At 40.6% G+C, this 18,934-nt stretch overlaps 1 protein-coding gene across 3 annotated transcripts in view; it reads right to left on the bottom strand.

Moving 5' to 3' along the window:
• The window catches only part of POU6F2 (POU class 6 homeobox 2), a 313,722-nt gene extending 312,023 nt beyond the window's left edge, over nt 1–1,699 (bottom strand). For 2 of the 3 annotated variants that reach the window (XM_051610115.1, XM_051610116.1), the window contains exon 1: nt 840–980. Coding sequence is in view for 1 of the 3 variants with exons in the window: in XM_051610118.1 (XP_051466078.1) it covers nt 1,595–1,699 (105 nt within the window). In the remaining 2 variants the exon portion in view is untranslated. Of the gene's footprint in view, nt 1–839; nt 981–1,594 lie in introns of those variants that run through there. The other variant, XM_051610118.1, reaches the window with a different exon arrangement.
• Nucleotides 1,700–18,934: the final 17,235 nt, after the last annotated feature.

Here is an 18,934-nt window from a genome sequence, read left to right as displayed (position 1 = left end):
GGTACGTTTTCTTGTAAGTGTACTTGCTTAAAACCTTGCCATCATATCTGCCTTAGAATCATTAAATATATATCCTTAAAACTGAAGAAATTTACACAAAAAGGTAATTAACTGACTCTCAAATATGTATTTTCACACAATATAATGCTGGCAAACATGCCCCACTTTTTAGGTCTAAGCCATCCTAATAGAACGCTGTTAATGTTTGGGGGATTTTTAATAAAAAATGTATCTTCTATTTTTAAAATATTTAACGCAATAAAAGTCTGTGGTAAACATGGTATTACATGTTTGACATTTTCCACCCAGAAATGCATTACTCTGTGTGATGGTATTAATAAACCATGTGTTTTGAAGGACTTCTGTGCTTTGCCATAATTTAGTTTAAAACAGCATGTAGGATGCTATTTTTTCACCATTGTATCAACATATAGGAAAAACAAATAGTATGTCATCACCTCAGCAGCATGCGTTCAGTACACTGGAAACATATGCAAAAAAACCACAAACTTTTGAGAGTTCAAAAAATACCCTTTGCCAGAGACTGATTTACAAGTCAGTGGTTAATGAGAAAGTGTTGAGCACTTAAAATTTTGTTAGAAAACGAAAAACAGACACCCTCATCCAACTCCAGCTGCATTCATAGGAAAACAGCCCTCCCTGTACAACAGGACAAAATTATTTAATTTCTTTCCCCACTTCAGGTTATTATTTGAAACAAATGAAAAGACAATGATTGTACTCTGTTCTGGCTAAAGCTGGAAACAACACGGTTAAAACACACACATAAAAACTACAGACTTATCAGAAATCACAAAACAGAAAGAGGACTCACTGACCCATTTGGAAGACAAAGACGACAAAACGGAAAAGCTCTAAAAATCAGCTTGTGAGGCCTTTGAGAGATATTCTTCTGGCATTTCATCACAGCAGCCCCAGACCAGTTCACTTCCCTGGATACAGGGAGGGAGAACTAAATAGAGCTGTTTATTAAAGCTGTTGTGCTGGATTGCATTAGGAAGCACGAGCAGACCACCTGGACCTTTCAGATTGTGGCAGTGTTTAATTTGCAGGCTGCCCCTCTGCAGCAGCAAAGACTAGTACATTTACCAAGCTCAATCACATATTATATGGGTTAGGAGTAAAATAAGAAAAAAGGAAAAAAAAAAAAAAAAAAAAAGCACAGCCTGTAGTACAGGAATACAGTCAATATAGAAATAATGCACAGCATTAGAAATAGAAAGCAACTCCCCAGCAAACATAACACTTTCACTCCTCAGTTCTTCTACTTCAGCACATTTAAACAAAATACAACAGTAAATTAATAAATAGATTGATTTGGCAAATCTCAGACTAAATTATAAACTGGGGTTATTAGGAGAAAAGCATGGTATTTCAGGTTTAACTAGTGATTCCCTGGCTGGATTATTGTGGTTCTTTTCCCTTTCTCACTTTCAGTACTACACTCGCTAGTAGCTGAAGATACAGATAGAAAGATGGTACTGTAAATATGAATTATGTGAATCATATGGTTAGACCCTTGTGAAAAAAAAAAAAAAATAAAAGGGGAGTTGAGAAATGGCTGACTCCATACCTGACCAATTACAGCTTGCATGGTCCCTGTGTCCTGCTGAGCTGAAAGATCGCAATCCATCATATGTAGTCTTTGAAAAGGAGAATGGGGGTTTCTGGCATGCATCTGTCAATCAACTTCTGCACTCACAACCATCACCAAAAGCAAGGGAAAAAAAGTCAAGCTGCTCCACCAAATAGGATGAAACAGTCATGTGACCTTCAGCACACTCACACACATACATACTTCCATAGAACGTATGAATTTTCTGCAGATATGAAATGACATTGACAAATACCCAATACCAAGTAAATAAAGTGAGACAAACAGCTACTCACCAAAGACAAAACACTTGCTGTAATCTTCAGCCTAAAGATTTAATAAACCTACAAGGTATTTTAAACGGAGGCTTTTCTTTTGAGCCTAAACTTTTCAGATAAGGTGATATAATTTTATATATGCAGACAGTGGGCAGGACTTTAACCCCTTGTGTTATCTCACAGCCTCTATTTATTCCCCTCTTTGTACTTCTTCTTTATGGCTGTTTAAGTTAATGTTTTTCTTTTTTCTTTAAATTTCTTTTGTGCCAAAGTGAAGAGGTTTGTGTTGCCTTCTTTGGATGTGCACAAATTACGAGAACTTGATAGAAGAAAATTGCTACCAGGAAAAAAAAAGGAGCAGAGACTGAGAAACCTGCGTCTGTATTCACAAGCCAAAACGTGTCTCACTGCTTTACTTCAACAGAAGTCAAATGTTTTCTTTATTGGAGATATATATTTAAGTGTTAGTTTATGCGAGCTGTGATGAGCACTCAAAATATAAAATATTCAGACTATGTAAATCCTACTTACAGAATCCTTTCCATTTTGAAGGTTAGCAGAGTTTTGGTTCATTCGCTGCTCCACTGAACTGACATAAAATGTTGTTACTTATGAAGGCAAACATTACCATTTTTTCTAATGGAAACAGTTTGTTTCATATATATCTTCCCCTCTCAGTGGAGATTTGCAAGGATTTCCAAGACTATTTTTTCTCATCGTCAAAACACATCAGCCACTTGTCTTCAAAAACCGAGTGTCGCGAACAACACGCTGCAGCATTGATTGCTGATATGTTATTGGCCAGTGATTGCTGAAGGGTGACATTAATGTAACCCGGTAGCATTTTAACCCTTCAAAGATCAATACAGTCCTCTGGCAATATAGTAGAATAACAGTCTATCTAATTTTTTGCTGCATTACAGCTTCATATAAATATTAGTGCATCTTTCTGCCCTCTTAAAACTGTACTTCTGTTACTAGTGCAAACAACCTGCTTTTCAAAGACTGTCAGGAGCAAAAACACAGAAAAAAGCAGTCTAGTCTCTAAGCTTAATATAATGTACCTTTTCCATTTTAAGCAAGTTTCTGGCAATATTTTGAAGTTATTATCTCATTATTAAAGGTATTGACAATATTGATCTTAGCATGTGATAGCCAAGAAATCTGAGAATATCAGCACTATTCCACTTGTAGTCACAGCACTTGACAGTCTAATATTTCTTACAATATGATTTTAAGATCCAACATCCAGTAGTGTTTGGAATGTGAAGGAGTGCATGTTTATGTATATATATATATATATATATATATATTTGTGTGTGTGTACATGCATGTACAGGAGAAGGAGAATTTATGTTGCAGGGAGTGAGATGGGCAAGGAATATCCAATTTACTTTGAGTTCTTCAAGTTTTTATAAAACATTTTTTTTTTCTTTATTCTAAGGACAAAATCACGAAATTAGGTTTTTGTATATATTTAAAAAATCAGAAACAAGAAATGAATTCACATGTAAATGCATGGGGACCCAGAAGTGCTCCAAAAAGATATTTAACTTTAGAAGTTTTTCAAATCAAGCCTTTCTTGAAAGATATACAATATTAACATTGAAATGTTGCCTCTGGGATGAGGAAGAAGTACTTGAAATGGTGCTTCCAACATCTGCTCTGCATTTCACTTATAAACATAATTAAAATGCACCATTTGCGCTGAAATCTTATCTGCTTCTTACTCATGAAAGAAAATACACTGAACTAATATCTTGGGCTGCTTTTTGGTCAGCTGAGAATTTCCTGCGGTCTCATCCCTTAGGACGATTCCATGGAAAAACCAGGCAGTGTTGTGAAGGCCATAATCAACATCCATATCATTGCAAGCCATCCAAAATACAGCTGGTAAATGGGGGAGTGAGTAGCAGAGATTGCCTCAGCAGTCTCCAGGAAAGCAGACACGCTGAAGGCAAATACTGTATATGGATTTGAAAGGAAATTTAAGGAATTTTTTTATAGTTTCTTTTTAGGAGGATCCTTTTTGCAGGGGATATGCACAAACAACTTTCCAAGTTCTTCAGCTTGTCTAAGCAATTAAACCCGGCAATGACTACTGAGGGGTTTTCGTTAGCAAACACACTGACTGAGACATATGTTGCAGCACACAAATAAGCACAGTGCTGTACGCACACAAATCTACTGCATCCCTTACACACCAACAAACCAAACAGACACTCAGACAGAGCTTCAAGAGTTCCTTCCTCCCAAAGTGAGATCTATACTGCCTCTCTTTTTGCCATGATTAGCCTACTCTTGCAGGAAATGCCAATGTCCTCTCTAAAATTGAAAACAAAATCCCTGCAGGTAATGATTCTGCATAAGTCTTGGCCTCCTTGTTAACCTGAACAGTTGTAAGAGCCTCTTCTGCTAACCCTGGAGCTGCCCTTCCCTCTGTGGAGCTGGAGACCTGGGTCCTGTAGAAGCTCCACACCTGGTCCCTGGGCACCATCCAATCTTTGCTGCTCATCTTTGGGGCTTTCCACCAACCATTCCCCAAGAAGTGTCAGTCCAATATTGTCTTTTTACTTACTGTGAAGAACCATCGCCCTACTTCCTCCCCTGCCCCCCAGCCCAAACACACCCTTGATGTGCCTCTGGAAATGTGATTTAGCTCTTGCATCAGCAGTCAAAAAGGTGAGGGAGCAAGGCAGCTCCTAATCTGCCACAGGGCAGACTCGGGTGGACAGCAGGGTGCAAAGGGAACTCAACCGGCCAGGTGCACCCTAGCACTGCCAACTTGAGGAAAATGGTTGAAGGACAGAATGTCAAACACTACTTCCCAACCAGCTGTGTTGTATCCGTAGCAGAGATCTTCTGGTCTTCTTTGAATCTTTTTATCTGTGGCTCTCTCTCAGCATACCCAAGAGGAAAATGGTTATGGAGCCACAGCTTTACCTTCTTACCTACCACTACAGCACCTAGCAGAAAAGGCCAAGTTTGCATTGTTGTACCTAAAAGTATTGATAGGAGGACTATGATCAAGACCTTCACATGGAGGACGCTCCATTATCACTTACTCTGTGAGGGTACAAATTCAAAATGGTACAAATCCTGTATTTTGCGTGGTGTATTGGACCTCTGGCATCCAGGAAGAGTGGTAGTCCCTGGTCACACTGAATACTTTCTCCCTTTCAAACTCAACTTTTTTCCCTGAACAGTTGTCTGCAGTTTAACTGAAGCAATAAAAGTGGTACTTTTGAATAGAAAAATGTGCTCGGATTTACCTCTCAGCTACAAAGCTAACAACTTGTGAAAATAGTATTACTGTATATAATACTATACTGTATATAATACTTCTTCTTTTTTCTAGAAGATATCTTTCCTGTGTGAGGAAAGCAAGATACAGAATGATACAGCAATGCAAAGCCAAATTACTTCATCATTTAAATGTGTTAAAATACACGTTTATTTTTTAATGCTCGTTATTTGTGAGTGTTCATGGTTTCTTGCTCCAAAAACTACAAGTTTTGTGATCAGCAGAGCCAGACGGTTTACTACAATATCTTGATGCAGTTGCTCACAAGCCGTAGCAGAACTTGCAGCAGATTTAGTGAATCAAGCGAGATCCTCCTGCTTCTTACAGCATTGGTACACTAGGGGGACTATTTTTCCTCTTTTCTAGAGTGGTGGATGCACGGCACAGTCAGAGCAAGCTGTTACACCTCACACTGCAGACCCTTGGCTCACCAGTGCTGAACAGGTTAAACACCCAAGTTTCAATCTTACACTCTTCAAATATAAACAGACCTAATTCTAAGCTGTCAATGGCTCTTCCTCCCTCTTTCCCTCTCTCTATCCATCTCTGTCAACCAGACACTATGTTGTATTTTGCACCTTGATTTTCATGGGTATCTGAGAGGGTTTTGTGTTTGTGCAAAATTGTACTCTCATTTATGCTTATTCCATAAGAATTGTTTTGTATTAAGAGGCACTAGTGGATTATGGTCTCTCTCTGTGCAAGTCCATCTTGGTCAATCATTTTTGCTTTTTGGAGATAATTTTGCTAATAAAAAAACAATGGCTGCTTCAAATTTCTGCTGCTCCAGATTTTATTACTGCATGATTTCTGGGTCCATTCCACTCCCCCAGAGCTCTGCTTTTCAACTACTGAACTATTAGGACAGACACACTCACTTCAAGGACTACACTTTCTTGCCCTCATGAGTGCTTGGCTATATCATCGAAATTTGGGAAGAGAAGATGATTCCGTGCCTAAATTGCTGGAACAAGGCCTAAGCATAATCTACATCTTACTCATTCTTGTGCAGCCAGTGGAAGGGCTCCCTCTCCCACAGCATTATTCTACACTGCCTAAAGAAAATTTCTGCAAAGAACTTTCTTTCTCTTTCTTTTTTCCCTTTATTTTGGAGAAAGGAGGTTTGCTGTCATGATTTGTATCTTTAGGAAGGTAGGAATAAATTCTCCCCCTTTCCTGCTAGATCTAACAAGCTGGTTTGTTTGATAACTTATTTTTGTGACTCAGAGAGGACAATTATTCAATAGGTCTTCCAGGTTCCTGATTAAACCATAATTTATATAAGATGGAGAGCACTCCCTTAAAAAATATAGGAAATGAGACTGTGGTTCCTCCCATCTAAACAGTGAAGAGACAGTACCTTCCTCCTCTACTCTTAAGTAAGGTGATGGGAGGTGATTACAGCAGTGATGCTGGAACCTAGTCAGTCAGATGACAAGCTAATGTCACACCTTCCCCAGGTGAAATGGAAATGTGGAGGAAAAATATGCCAGGAGGCAAGATGGATAAGCAAGAAAGGGTGATATTAACTGGGTAAAGTTTGGTAATATACTTTCCAGATGCCTTACTAACTACAGCAGTCCAATAAAACTACATTCCTCATGTCACATGGTTTCATTTGCAGTTTCTGTCACAACAGGCTTTTTAAGACACCTCCTTAGATATTTTTACATGTGTATTTGGATATAGCATGGACAATAATGGAAATTTACACCATGTGAAGAACACACTATATTTAGGTGAACTAGCATCATTCAAGCAAGGCAGCCAAGAAATATGAATGAGCAAAAAGATTACTTTTTACAGTGAATTGTCTTTTTCTAAATTTTTTGAAAAATATTTGGCATGGCATTGGCAAGGCCAGCATTAACATAAAAAAATTAGGCATATTTTTCTGTTCATTGATTAGTAGGAATTTATTAATAAGTTGCATTTATTAACGTATAACGCTTCAGAGCAGTGATGTGCTTACCAAGAGAGAAAAGCAGGCAGTTTCACAGTGTGTGTGATGATTATTAGTGTCTTATTCACTGTTAGATTTGCTTCATTTATTTGAACTGTAAGTGGCTCATCTTGCATAGCTGCTACTCCCACTTCAACACAACATGATGGAACGATAGCATCATTAGAGACAAGAAGAAGAGTGGATGTGGCAGGAGGGGTGGGTAGTGCCAGCAAGCGTACACATTTCCTACGTACTACATATCCCTTAGATCCCCAGCTCCTACTCAGATGTCTCTCTCCCATGAAGAAAGCTAAAAGGCCCAAGTAAAATGATGTACCCGTATACCTGTGCTTCTCTTGCTCCAAGCACTTTAGATGATGTTTGAATATTTCATGTATCAAACAAAGGTATGCTATATACAGAGAGGTACTTCCTGGCATTGCATTAGGACACCTTGCAGTGCGAAATGTTTGATCTTCTGATAGTCAGTTCACATCGTTTGGTTATACACTTTATACCCTGCTGTGTATTGCACAGGATCAGGAGTGGAAATGTGATAGGTTTGAGCTACTGAAAGAGCTGCCATGTCATAATTCTTCCCGGGTTCATTTCATCTATCAGTAAACTGTGTTAATTGCATATACATACGGGAAAATCATTAAGTGATGACAACCATGATAAATGTAGTTAATAGCAAAACTTATATTTAAATTTGTCTAATTTTTATTCCTTTTAGAGGTTTATGACTCCTTGACAGCTTTTAATGCTGACACCTGCTGAGGATCAGTTTCTGTCTACAGTTTGACCATAAGCTTATAAGGTGAGGTGGGATAGATTCATGGGAGGCAATTCATGATGGGTGTCTGAGTACTTTGACACCCTCTGGCTTAGGAATTGCATGAGTTGAAAAATGCTGGAGGAGGAGTCTATGCAAGAAGGTTGTCAGGGAGCAGCACAAGCCAGCTGCTCACTGAAGGCACTGGGGAGCCAGGAGCTGCTGGTGTCCCTGGCACAGGCTGTGCCCTCACTGATGGGCCACCTGCTGCAGACTCTAGTCCAGATGGGCAGAGCCATCGTCTGGTAGCCCATTCCATCAAAGGCCCCTAAAGCAGCAAGGGTATAAACCAGGCAGGGGCTGCAGCCAGGGGGGCTGTGAATAGTGAGAGATGCAGCTAGAAACAGGCTAGAGATGGGGTTGCATCACAGGTCCCAGCTCCACCCAGGAGGCAGCACTGAAGACAGTCTATGACCTAGGTCTAAGGGAGAGCAGCTATCTACAGCTATCTATCAAGATTTTGAGATTGATTTAATGGACAGGTATAGTCTGGCAGCTTTCTGCACTTACTGCACCAGTGCTGAAAAATAATTACCATGTGTGTGCTAGAAGACTCCTTTTCATAATTTCTTTCATTAATTAAAGAAATAATAATAAAAAAAAGTTCCTTTGTATCTGAATGACCTTATCAGTAATTTCATCACACCCACATTATCGGTTGGTTTCAAGTAGGCATATAAAAAGCAAAATCTTAAGTCCTTCTCTGCAGCTTCTGCAGCTATCTCACAACTACACAGGCAGTTGCCTCTTAGTGTTGGATGGCCACCTGGCCAGCCACCTTCTTACCCATATCAGCATTACCAGCAACAACCTTCCTCTTCCCTAAATGCCTGCAGAATTAATTTTAAAAATCACCATCAAACTTTATTCAAACCCCTGGAGAGTAAAGCACATCCCCACAGACAGCAGTGCCATGAACTGCATCCCGCTGACCCACCAGTGTTGGAGACTGAGTTTTGGGCCAGAGGGACCTTCTCTCTGATGAAGTCCTGATGTTCTCATGCTCTTTTATTTTAGTATGTTTTTCCACAAGAAACAGCTTGGGCATTTCTAAAACTAAGTACAAGGAGAAAAAAAGCATGTCCTGCTTCAGACTGAGGGCTTGATTTTTGAGCCTTGCTGGTGTCAGAGATGTGGGGTTTTGCCATCCTCTGGAAACTCAGCTCAACTGGATGAACACAGAAGACTTTCAAAACCCGCACTTCACATGTTTTCACAAATTTGTGCAGATGGTCCAATTATCCTGAGATGGCCCACAGCACTCACCCCCATCAGAAGGTACATGCCTCCTTCCTGCAACATGACAGAGCCAATACCTAGGCAGGGACATGGTTATGGGTGTCCAAAGACCTCTGCTAGTGCAGGGCTGGGAAGAAATGTTAAGATTTCCTCGGCAGTTACTGTTCGGGAAAGAAGGAGGTAGGAAGAGGAGGAACAGACTTCCTGAGAGCTGGTTGGTGCCCCCCATCCTTGTCACTGTTGAAAAGGCATTTGGACAACATCCTTACCATACTTGAAGTTTTTGTCAGCCCTGAAGCGGTCAGGTAGTTAGATTAGATCATCATCATTGTAGGTCCCTTCCAGGTGAACTAAACCTATCCTATCCTATCCTATCGTAAACATTCACCTGATAAAACTGACCCCTTAAAATTTCAGTGTCCACAAATAGAAAATCACTGTTCCCACAGTTGCAGTCCTTCAGTTCAGAGGTACAGGCAGCCCAAGTGATATCAGAGATGGTGAATAAAAAAACAGGAGCTAGAAAGAGGGTAAAGAGTGGGAACAGTGTTGATGGTAACTGGGGATGAACTAGAGACAGGTGCCCATTCTGGGAGAAGCACATGAGAGGAGACTTTGGAGAGAGTAGAGCAATAAAGTTGTTTCCACTGCAGAGGTCTTCCATGGAGGACTGACCCCAAACTGTCACAAACCTGAGGAGAGAGAGGCAGGTGAATGACAAGGGCCCAATGGAGGACAGCCTTGGGAGTCTTTGTCCCAAGGAAGCAATGCCTAGTTTTGAAATGTCAAAACTGTTATCTGAAATGGCAACTATTTTTAATTGATTATGACATGCTCAAAGTGCACTTAATAGGATGTGAATAATCAGGGCAGCTGTGTTGGTGACACAAAATGCAGAGAAACCAATTTGATCCTATTTCACACAATGTGCTCTCTGTCACTTAGATGGCATGATCACAGCTACCCAGGCTGCTTTCTTGGGATGTCTTTGGGTTTTAATTACCTTGTCAATTAGAGTTAGAGGTATTAATGTGGCAGTGAAATGATACAGATTGCTCATGGGTTCTGTTCTCTATTTGTTTGCATTCATCAGTCTTGAAAGAGGAGGACTTTACAGATTGTCTTGACATGGATGCTAATAAGCCTACAATGAGAGATCTGCTGTTTCAAATAAATAGGTGCCAGCAGCCATGAAGAGAACAAGCTGATTTAATGGCACAATGCAGTCCAGTAATGAAGAGGTGGAGACTGTAGACTCCTGGTTCAGACAGAACACTCCATTATTTTTCAAGGATGAATGGACTTTGCCAGTGAATGGGTAGAAGCATTTAAGAAGAAGGGAATAATGACCAAAAAAAGCCACATCTGAAAATGGAGCAGGACAAAAGTGCATTGTATCAACATATGCTCTATGAAGCTATAGACGTAATTTAAAATGGAGTATTGAGCAAATGGAAGTAATTTCCAGTTGAATCCTGCATCAGGGTAAATAAAAGAAACATTCTTAAAACATATGAAGCTATGTTGACTTACATCTCCTGAGAATATAAAGAACCAGACTAGAACATGTTCATGTGCACAGCATTGTGGATCTCCTTTTCTTTGGTTTCAAATTACCTGGATTAAGTTGGGAAAACTAAAAAATTAGAACTATTATTAATATTGTATGCCACAAGCCGTATCAACTTGTATCAAATGTACCTGGTTTTGTGCAGGCCAGTCCTTGCTTAGTGCTTTCAGCATCTTTAGTGGAGCAAATGCCTATGGTGTCCCTGGGTGTTTAAATTACATTGGTTTTCAAGGCAAAGTAAAACATGCATGAAGTCCATACGCTTCTGGATTATTTCTTTGTGTGACTCGTAGAAGTCATGCTGTGATTTTAATGAGTTCTCTCTTCACATGTTCTTACTCCTGGAAGACCTTTATGACCTTGCTCTGTAAACTTATTCCCTCAAGCAGCTTTATACACAAAACAGAACTATTTCTGAGAAACGGGATTCTAAGATCTCAATGGACATATTTGGGTGGAGACAAAAAAGTATAACCAGTTGATGCCACTAGGCACGTCAATAAGATAATGGAAAGAATCCTAAAATTCAGAGTAGTTGTGATTTTTTTGCTTTCAGTTTATAGACTATGATTTTTCAGACTGGACAAAAAGTTGAGTATTATGTTTTATTTTCAGTCAATTTTTGTGCCAGTTAATGTACTTCGGTACTTGGACTGAAAACACTGAAAGGATAATGGTAAGAAATCACACTACGGAATTACCATTCTACAAATATATTAGGTTTTATAATCACAGTGAAAAATACATTCATTCCCTCTCCAAAAGTTTAGGACCCGAAGTACCTCTCAGCAGTCCCTTTAAGAACTGCAATTTTCCTAATGGCCCATAATATAAGTACAAGTTCCCTCACAGATCAAGGGCAGCAGGTCAATTTAAGCATAGATTCTTGGAGCAAAGGCTAACAGCCCTTTGTGTTTATTTCAGGAAGACCTTCCTGACTGTTAAGAGATGTTTCTCTGGGCCATAGTAAAGACATTATAAGCCTTCAGAGGGAAGGCCATTTGGGACAGTTGCAGACACTGAGTGAATACATATTGAGCTAGTATTTATTGCATATGCCACAACTTGAGTCTGACTAGATTTTATATCCTCACAGTTAGAATTACAGAAACTCATTTATTGAAATTCCTTGCCAGTCATTTCTCAGATGTCTTTTTCCCATTCCCATTGCCCTCTTCACATTAGAAATATTTAGCATAGCACTGTAGTTCCCTACTTTCTGCTGGAGGACTGTCTGGAGACCTGGAAAGAGAGGCCACCAGCTCCAGCCTCCAGGAGTCTCTGTAGACAGGAAAAAGCATTCTGCTCTCAGGTTTCACAGAACTGTTTCCTGTGCCACACTTAGCATCGTGAGACTGCCATCTCACTCATTTACAGGGCTGGTCCCTTAGCAGGACCTCATGCTAGGGATCCAGAGCCTTGCTCTCCACCAGCACTCACCCTCCCTCAGCTCCTTCCTGTTCAGCTCATACAGCCCAAGCACCGCGAAGACTGGTAGACAAAAAAAAAAAAAAAAAAAGAGGGATTTACCTTGGTACCTTTCCAGTTCCTGCAGTGGACCACAGCAAAGCATGATCTACTTGTTTAGATTAAGATCTGAAAAAATCAAGTCCCATCAGTATAAGTATTGTACACTACTCTTATTTATCTGCCAGGCCATCATTTTCCTATGTTTCACACATTGTAGAAGAAGCAAGAAAGAGGTGAAAATAATCTAGAAATTCAGAATCCATTAAGACTCATCACTACCAGCCTCTGTGCCATCAGTGTGTTAGCACTTGGGCTATGAATTCTTCTCTTCATCTAGTCATATTCACCTAGCAATTATCAGTATCATTGACCTGTTTCACAATAATCAAGAAGAAAACACAGAGCCACCAGATGTTGTGATGGGCAATGGGTTGATGGGAGATGGGAGACTGTGATGGGACTTTACTGTTTTCTCTCAGTCTCCCGTCTTACCTTGTCAGAGGACAAGAATTTTTCCCTCTGAGACAGCTCTTCATGAAGGAGCTGCATAACAGGGTACTATTAAAGGCCTTTATGCTATCCACTCTGTCTGTTTAAGGGTACAGCTCCTTTTACCCAGTACCATCACCCTCTTTCAACTACTTTCCAAAGGTATTCCATTTCGTGAAGGAAACTGCCTCTCCTTACCTTTACTCATGTAAGCTAAAAGACCTCTCTGTTCCTCAAAGTTTCTCCTTTCTGGCAGTCATGGATCTTCTTTACTCTCATATATATAGCAGCACTGCTATGCTTCAAATTGTTGAGGTTTTTACTATAATGGAAAAGATGCAGGTGGTAGGAAGAAGAAGAGGATCACAGTCTGCCTGTAGGTAATCTCCTTTCCCCCTGCTAAAATGCAAACCCTCTTCTGTTAGCATCATCCCTGCTCTAGAGAGGGCAAGGAAGTAGCCTGGACCAAGGGGAAGGGCACAACTTTGGCAGGCAGCACAGAAAGGGGTCTGAATACTAAAGCAAGTGTAGAGCGCATCTGTTTGATCTAGTCTACATTTGGAATCTAGCTCCTTCTCTGTTACTGGGATATCACTCTTGTCTAATCTGTCTGTTCAAAACGCCTCACCCATCCACCTACATGTGCCTTTACTTCTGTTTTACCCATTTCAATAAGCACCTGCTATGGAGACATCAAAGAAAACAATAGCAACCAAATAATGTTAGCGTTTGATGTTCTAGAAATAAAATAAAATATCGGAATCAGAATAAAGCCACAAGATAAATGTCTTCAGAGTCAGAAAAAAAGAATGTCATGGCTTTAACCTGTTTACATGAAAGAATTTTCTCTGGTGGGATAATCAAAGTTTCAAAGATCTAGTCCTATATAATATCAAATTCTATTATTATTCAGCAAGGGAAAAGCTATTCACTTAAAATCAAGGTCTTCTTTAAGAGCTTCCAGCAGGAAAAAAAAAAAGCATGTATTGTGTGCACAAGCACACACAGAAGGCATCTCAAAGGGAAATGTTAGCCTCAAATTAATATCTGTCAGATTTGATTGAAAAAATCACACATATCTGTCCATTGGAGGTTTGTGACCTGACTCTGGCTGACTGGGATTTGGTAATCAAATAGAGACTCCTACAATACATTTATCAGTTTTGCTGCAGTCAAGAAATATAGCTGTAAAAAGTAACAACAGGAAAATCAGAACAAGGAGATTTTCTAAATTATTACTGTGCAGTTTCATTTGTTCATTAACTAAGAGTGCCCATCATTAGAAAAAAGCAAAATACAAATAGAAATAATTTTAAAATGTTATGCTAATATCATTGCACCAAGTCTGAACCAAGTTGTACTGTTACAGTGTAATGCACTTGAATGGATTTTTCCTACCAAGTCAAGGTCAGATCCTTAATTTCTTGTGCACTTGTTGTTGCTGGCTACTATTGCAGCTGCTCTAAAAATAGGCAAGACCTCAATCCTTTCTCATGTGGCAAGTTCTGAAAAAATCTACCATCAATCCTTCACTTCTCAAACAACTGCTCAACTTTCTCTTATTTTCTCTCGATTTCTTATTTCTACTTCTTGCTTTAACATCTAAAAATAAAATAATAAGAAATAGAATTAATTCCTTGAGAAAAGGTTCAATTTTTCAACCACATCTAATAAAAAATGAGGCAGCAGTTCTATATGTGTGACTGCATTGCCACATAGCTGCCATTACACTGGATTCAGCCAAACTCCTAGTAGTGCTGGAAGCCCCGAGTAGAACTGCAGAAGCGAAGCTCTTTTGTCACAATAAAACCATGCAGAATCCACATCTCTTGTCAGCCATTCAAAACAAGAATCTCAAATTTTATGGTCATTTATGTCAGGACTGCACATCATTTTGAACTTTGGCCTCATCATATCACTTGCTTCATTATGTGAAACAACTTCTGAGGCACAACTTCAGATCCAAGCTGTTAACTGTTTAAAGAAACAGTGGAAAAAAAGAAAGACATTCACCCAAATTAAACTGACTGAGGCAGCTGTGAGGAAATCCTGTTAGTTGGATCTATCTTCAGAAATTTCATATACTTTATGTCATATCTCATTTAAACTTTCTAGATCAGGCTGCACAAAGCCCCATCCAGCATGGTCTTGAACATCTCCAGGGAGGCAGAATCCACAACCTTCCCAGGCAACCTATTCCAGAGCCTTACTACCCTCATGGTGAAGAATTTCTTCCTAATATGTAACCTAAATATCCCCTCTTTCAGTTTATCCCTGTGCTATCACTACACTTCCTGGTGTAAAGTTTCTCCCATCTTTCATGTAGGCCCCCTTTATGTACTGGAAAGCTGCTGTAAGGCCTATAAGCCTCTTCTTCTCCAGGCTGAATAGCCCAAACTCTCTCAGCCTGACTTTATAGCAGAGGTGCTCCAGCCCTTTGATCATCTTCATGGCCCTTCTCTGGAACCTTTCCAACACAGAATCATAGGATCATTAAGGTTGGAAGGGACCTTAAAGATCATCAAGTTCCAACCCCCCTGCCATAAGCAAGGACCCTACCAGTAGACCAGGTTGCACAAAACCTTGTCCAACCTGGCCTTAAAAACCTCCAGGGATGGGGCATCAACAACCTCCCTGGGCAACCCATTCCAGTTCCTCACAACCCTTAGAGTGAAGAATGTCTTCCTAATATCTAACCTAAATCTCCCCTCTCTCAGTTTAAAACCATTACCCCTTGTCCTATCACTATCTTCTCTGATGAAAAGCCCTTCCCCAGCTTTCCTGTAGCCCCTTCAAGTACTGGAAGGTGCTATAAGGTCTTCCCAGAGCCTTCTCTTCTCTAGGCTGAACAGCCCCAACTCTCTCAGCCTGTCTTCATAGCAGAAGTGCTCCAGGCCTCTGATAATCTTGGTGGCCCTTCTCTGGACCCTCTCCAACAGGTCTATATCCTTCTTGTGCTGAGGGCACCAGAACTGTACACAGTACTCCAGCTGGGGTCTCACCAGAGCAGAGGGGCAGAATCACCTCCCTGGCCCTGCTGGCCACACTTCCCCTGATGCAGCCCAGGATGTGTTTGGCTCTCTGGGCTCCAGCACACACTGGTGGCTCATGTTGAGCTTCTCATCTACTGCCACCCCCAAGTCCTTCTCCTCAGGACTGCTCTCCAGCCATTCTCCCCCGAGCCTGTATTTGTGCCTGGGGTTGTGACAACCCAGGTGCACGACCCTGCACTTGGCCTTGTTGAACTTCATGAGGTTGGCACTGGCCCACCTCTCCAGCCTGTCAGGGGCCCTCTGGATGGCATCCCTTCCCTCTTGGGTGTCAATCCCACCACACAGCTTGGTATCATCAGCAAACTTAGTGAGGATCCACTCAATCCCAATGTCCATGTCTCCAACAAAGATGTTAAACAGCACTGGTCCCAGTACTGACCCCTGAGGGACACCACTTGTCACCTGCCTCCATTTGGACACTGAGCCATTGACCACAACTCTCTGGGTGCTGCCATCCAGCCAATCTCTTATCCACCAAGTGGTCCATCTTTCAAATCCATGCCTTGTCAGTTTGGAGACCAGGATGTCATGTGGGACAGTGTCAAATGCCTTGCACAAATCCAGGTAGATGACATCAGTTGCTCTGCCACCATCCACCATCTCTGTATCCTTGTTGTAGAAGGCCACCAAGTTGGTCAGGCATGATTTGCCCTTAGTGAAGCCACGTTGGCTGTCACCAGTCACCTCCTTATTTTCTATGTGCCTTAGCACATTTTCCAGGAGGATCTGTTCCATGATCTTGCCAGGCACAGAGGTGAGACTGATGGGCCAGTAATTCCCTGGTTTTTCCTTTTTACCCTTTTTAAAAACAGGGACTATGTTCCCTTTTTTCCAATCAGCAGGAATCTCACCAAACCACCATGACCTCTCAAATATGATGGACAGAGGCTTAGCAACTACATCCACCAGTTCCCTCAGGACCCATGGATAGATCTCATCAGGTCCCATAGATTTGTACACCTTTAGATTCTTTAGATGGTCATGAACCTGTTCTTCTCCTACAGCAGGGGTACTTCATTCTCTCAGTCCCTGCTTTCACCTGCTGTGGCCTTTGCAATGAGGCTGGAGGACTTGCCAGTCACTTGCCAGTGATGCAAAGAAGTCATTAAGAACCTCAGCCTTCTCACTATCCTGTGTAGCTAGGTCTCCCATTTCCGTCAGGACAGTGCCTATATTTTCCTTGGTTGTCCTTTTCCCCCAAACATACCTAAGAAAGCTTTTCTTATTCTTCTTTGTACCCTTGGCAAGTTTTAATTCTGTCTGGGATTTGACTCTCCTTACCTGATCCCTAGCTGTTTGGACAACCTCTCTGTAGTCCTCTCAGGATACCTGCCCTAGCTTCTACCCTCTGTATGCATTCATCCACACCATCATCATTAACTGCTTCTTTCCTCTCTTTTTCTATTGTTTTCTCAGTCTAGCAAAAGGGGTTAAATAAGGAGAACACCACCATCATAAATTGACTTGTATGCTGAATGAAACCAGAAAAACTTTTCAAGAACTGAGACAGTAGAACTGTGACCAAACATCCAAGTCTCCAGCTGCTCAGAGCTTGCTGGAAATTTTCGGTTCCATTCCGTATTGCCTCAGTTCATATGTATTCATATACTCTTAGGCATTGTAGAATGCCACCATTTTGATTTGTTGTAACATTTTCTATTGTACATTCCTGTTTTATCTTCTTTATCTACCAACCAGATAACAGTGTATTTTTAACAGGCATCTCCATTAGGGTATTGACTAAGTGGCTCACAAGTCCTCTGTCACAAGTCACTGAAACAACGAGATAGGTAAAGTAGTTATTGATGTTTTCTACTGCCTTGGTAGCTGACACTATTCCCAACTATTTTCGGAGGAGGAAAAAAGGGAGTATAAAAATAACAGAATAGGGTCACTTCAGAATCTATTTGCAGTCAATTGCAGCCACTTTTCAGTCACAAAAAATTACTGTGGTGCACAAATGTAGTTTCCTGGCTATCATACCTTCACAACTCATCACATTCTTTACAAGGGACTGAAGTTGCAATGCCTGCCTTTGAGATGAATGATTTGTGAGCATTTATGGCAGATACAACTGAGTACCAACAAACATTAATGTTTTTATGGAATAGAGTCTCTGAAGAGCCAGACTTCAGATATGTAAGTTAAAGCAGGAGCTAGGCCAGCCAGGACAGAAAAGGGATGGTCACTGTTGCTTACAATAGAAGAGCTCAAGAAAAGCAACTGGCATGATCAAGTATCATACTTCAAACACACAGAGCTATTTTTTAAAAGAGCATGTAATTAAATGATGGAACAATAAGGGATTTTATGAAAAACAAAGGTACAAGATAATGGGTATGGAACACAGCAGTCTGGTTCCAAATCCTAACCAAGTTCTTCATTGTAGGAAGTCAGAAGGATCACTTTATATGTACCTTATTTTTATACTGATTTGCTAAACACCTAGGAGCAACCACTGTTGAAAACATCTGTGGTGTGAACTAAAATGGCACTTACTATGTTCCTCAGGAAGGCAAAATGGCCCAAAGACAAATGCAATTGCTAAGTCTTGCAATCATTGGTATTCCTTAAAATCCCCATTCCATGAATCCTTATTGCATGGGAATCTCAGATTTCATCTAAAAACTTCAACTTCTAATACTGGTATGTGTAAAGAAAGCTTGAAGATATGACCTCACTGTGCTATACAGACTGAGAAAATAAGAGAAAATAATCACATGCATATTTCATTTATGTAAATTAAGCCGGTCTTACTCCTGGTTCATTATTTTGGAACACTATGGGGACTTGTTTTGTTCGTGCTTCTGAGTTATCAGTACAGCAAATCTACTAGGCAGAACATTATCACAGAATCACAGAATCCTAGGGATTGGAAGGGGCCTTGAAAGATCATCTAGTCCAACCCCCCTGCCAGAGCAGGGTCACCTAGAGCACATCACACAGGAACGTGTCCAGGCGGGTTTTGAATGTCTCCAGAGAAGGAGACTCCACAACCTCCCTGGGCAGCCTGTTCCAGTGTCACTCTCACAGTAAAGAAGTTTTTTCTGATGATCAGGAAAAAAAAAAAAAAAAAAAAGCAGCATATTTCCAGCAACAGCTTATACATAAAATATTGTGGGTTTTCTTTCAGGTC

Source organism: Apus apus, chromosome 2 (assembly GCF_020740795.1).
Source record: "Apus apus isolate bApuApu2 chromosome 2, bApuApu2.pri.cur, whole genome shotgun sequence".
Classification (NCBI taxonomy): domain Eukaryota; kingdom Metazoa; phylum Chordata; class Aves; order Apodiformes; family Apodidae; genus Apus; species Apus apus.
This window is presented reverse-complemented; position numbering and strand designations above follow the sequence as displayed.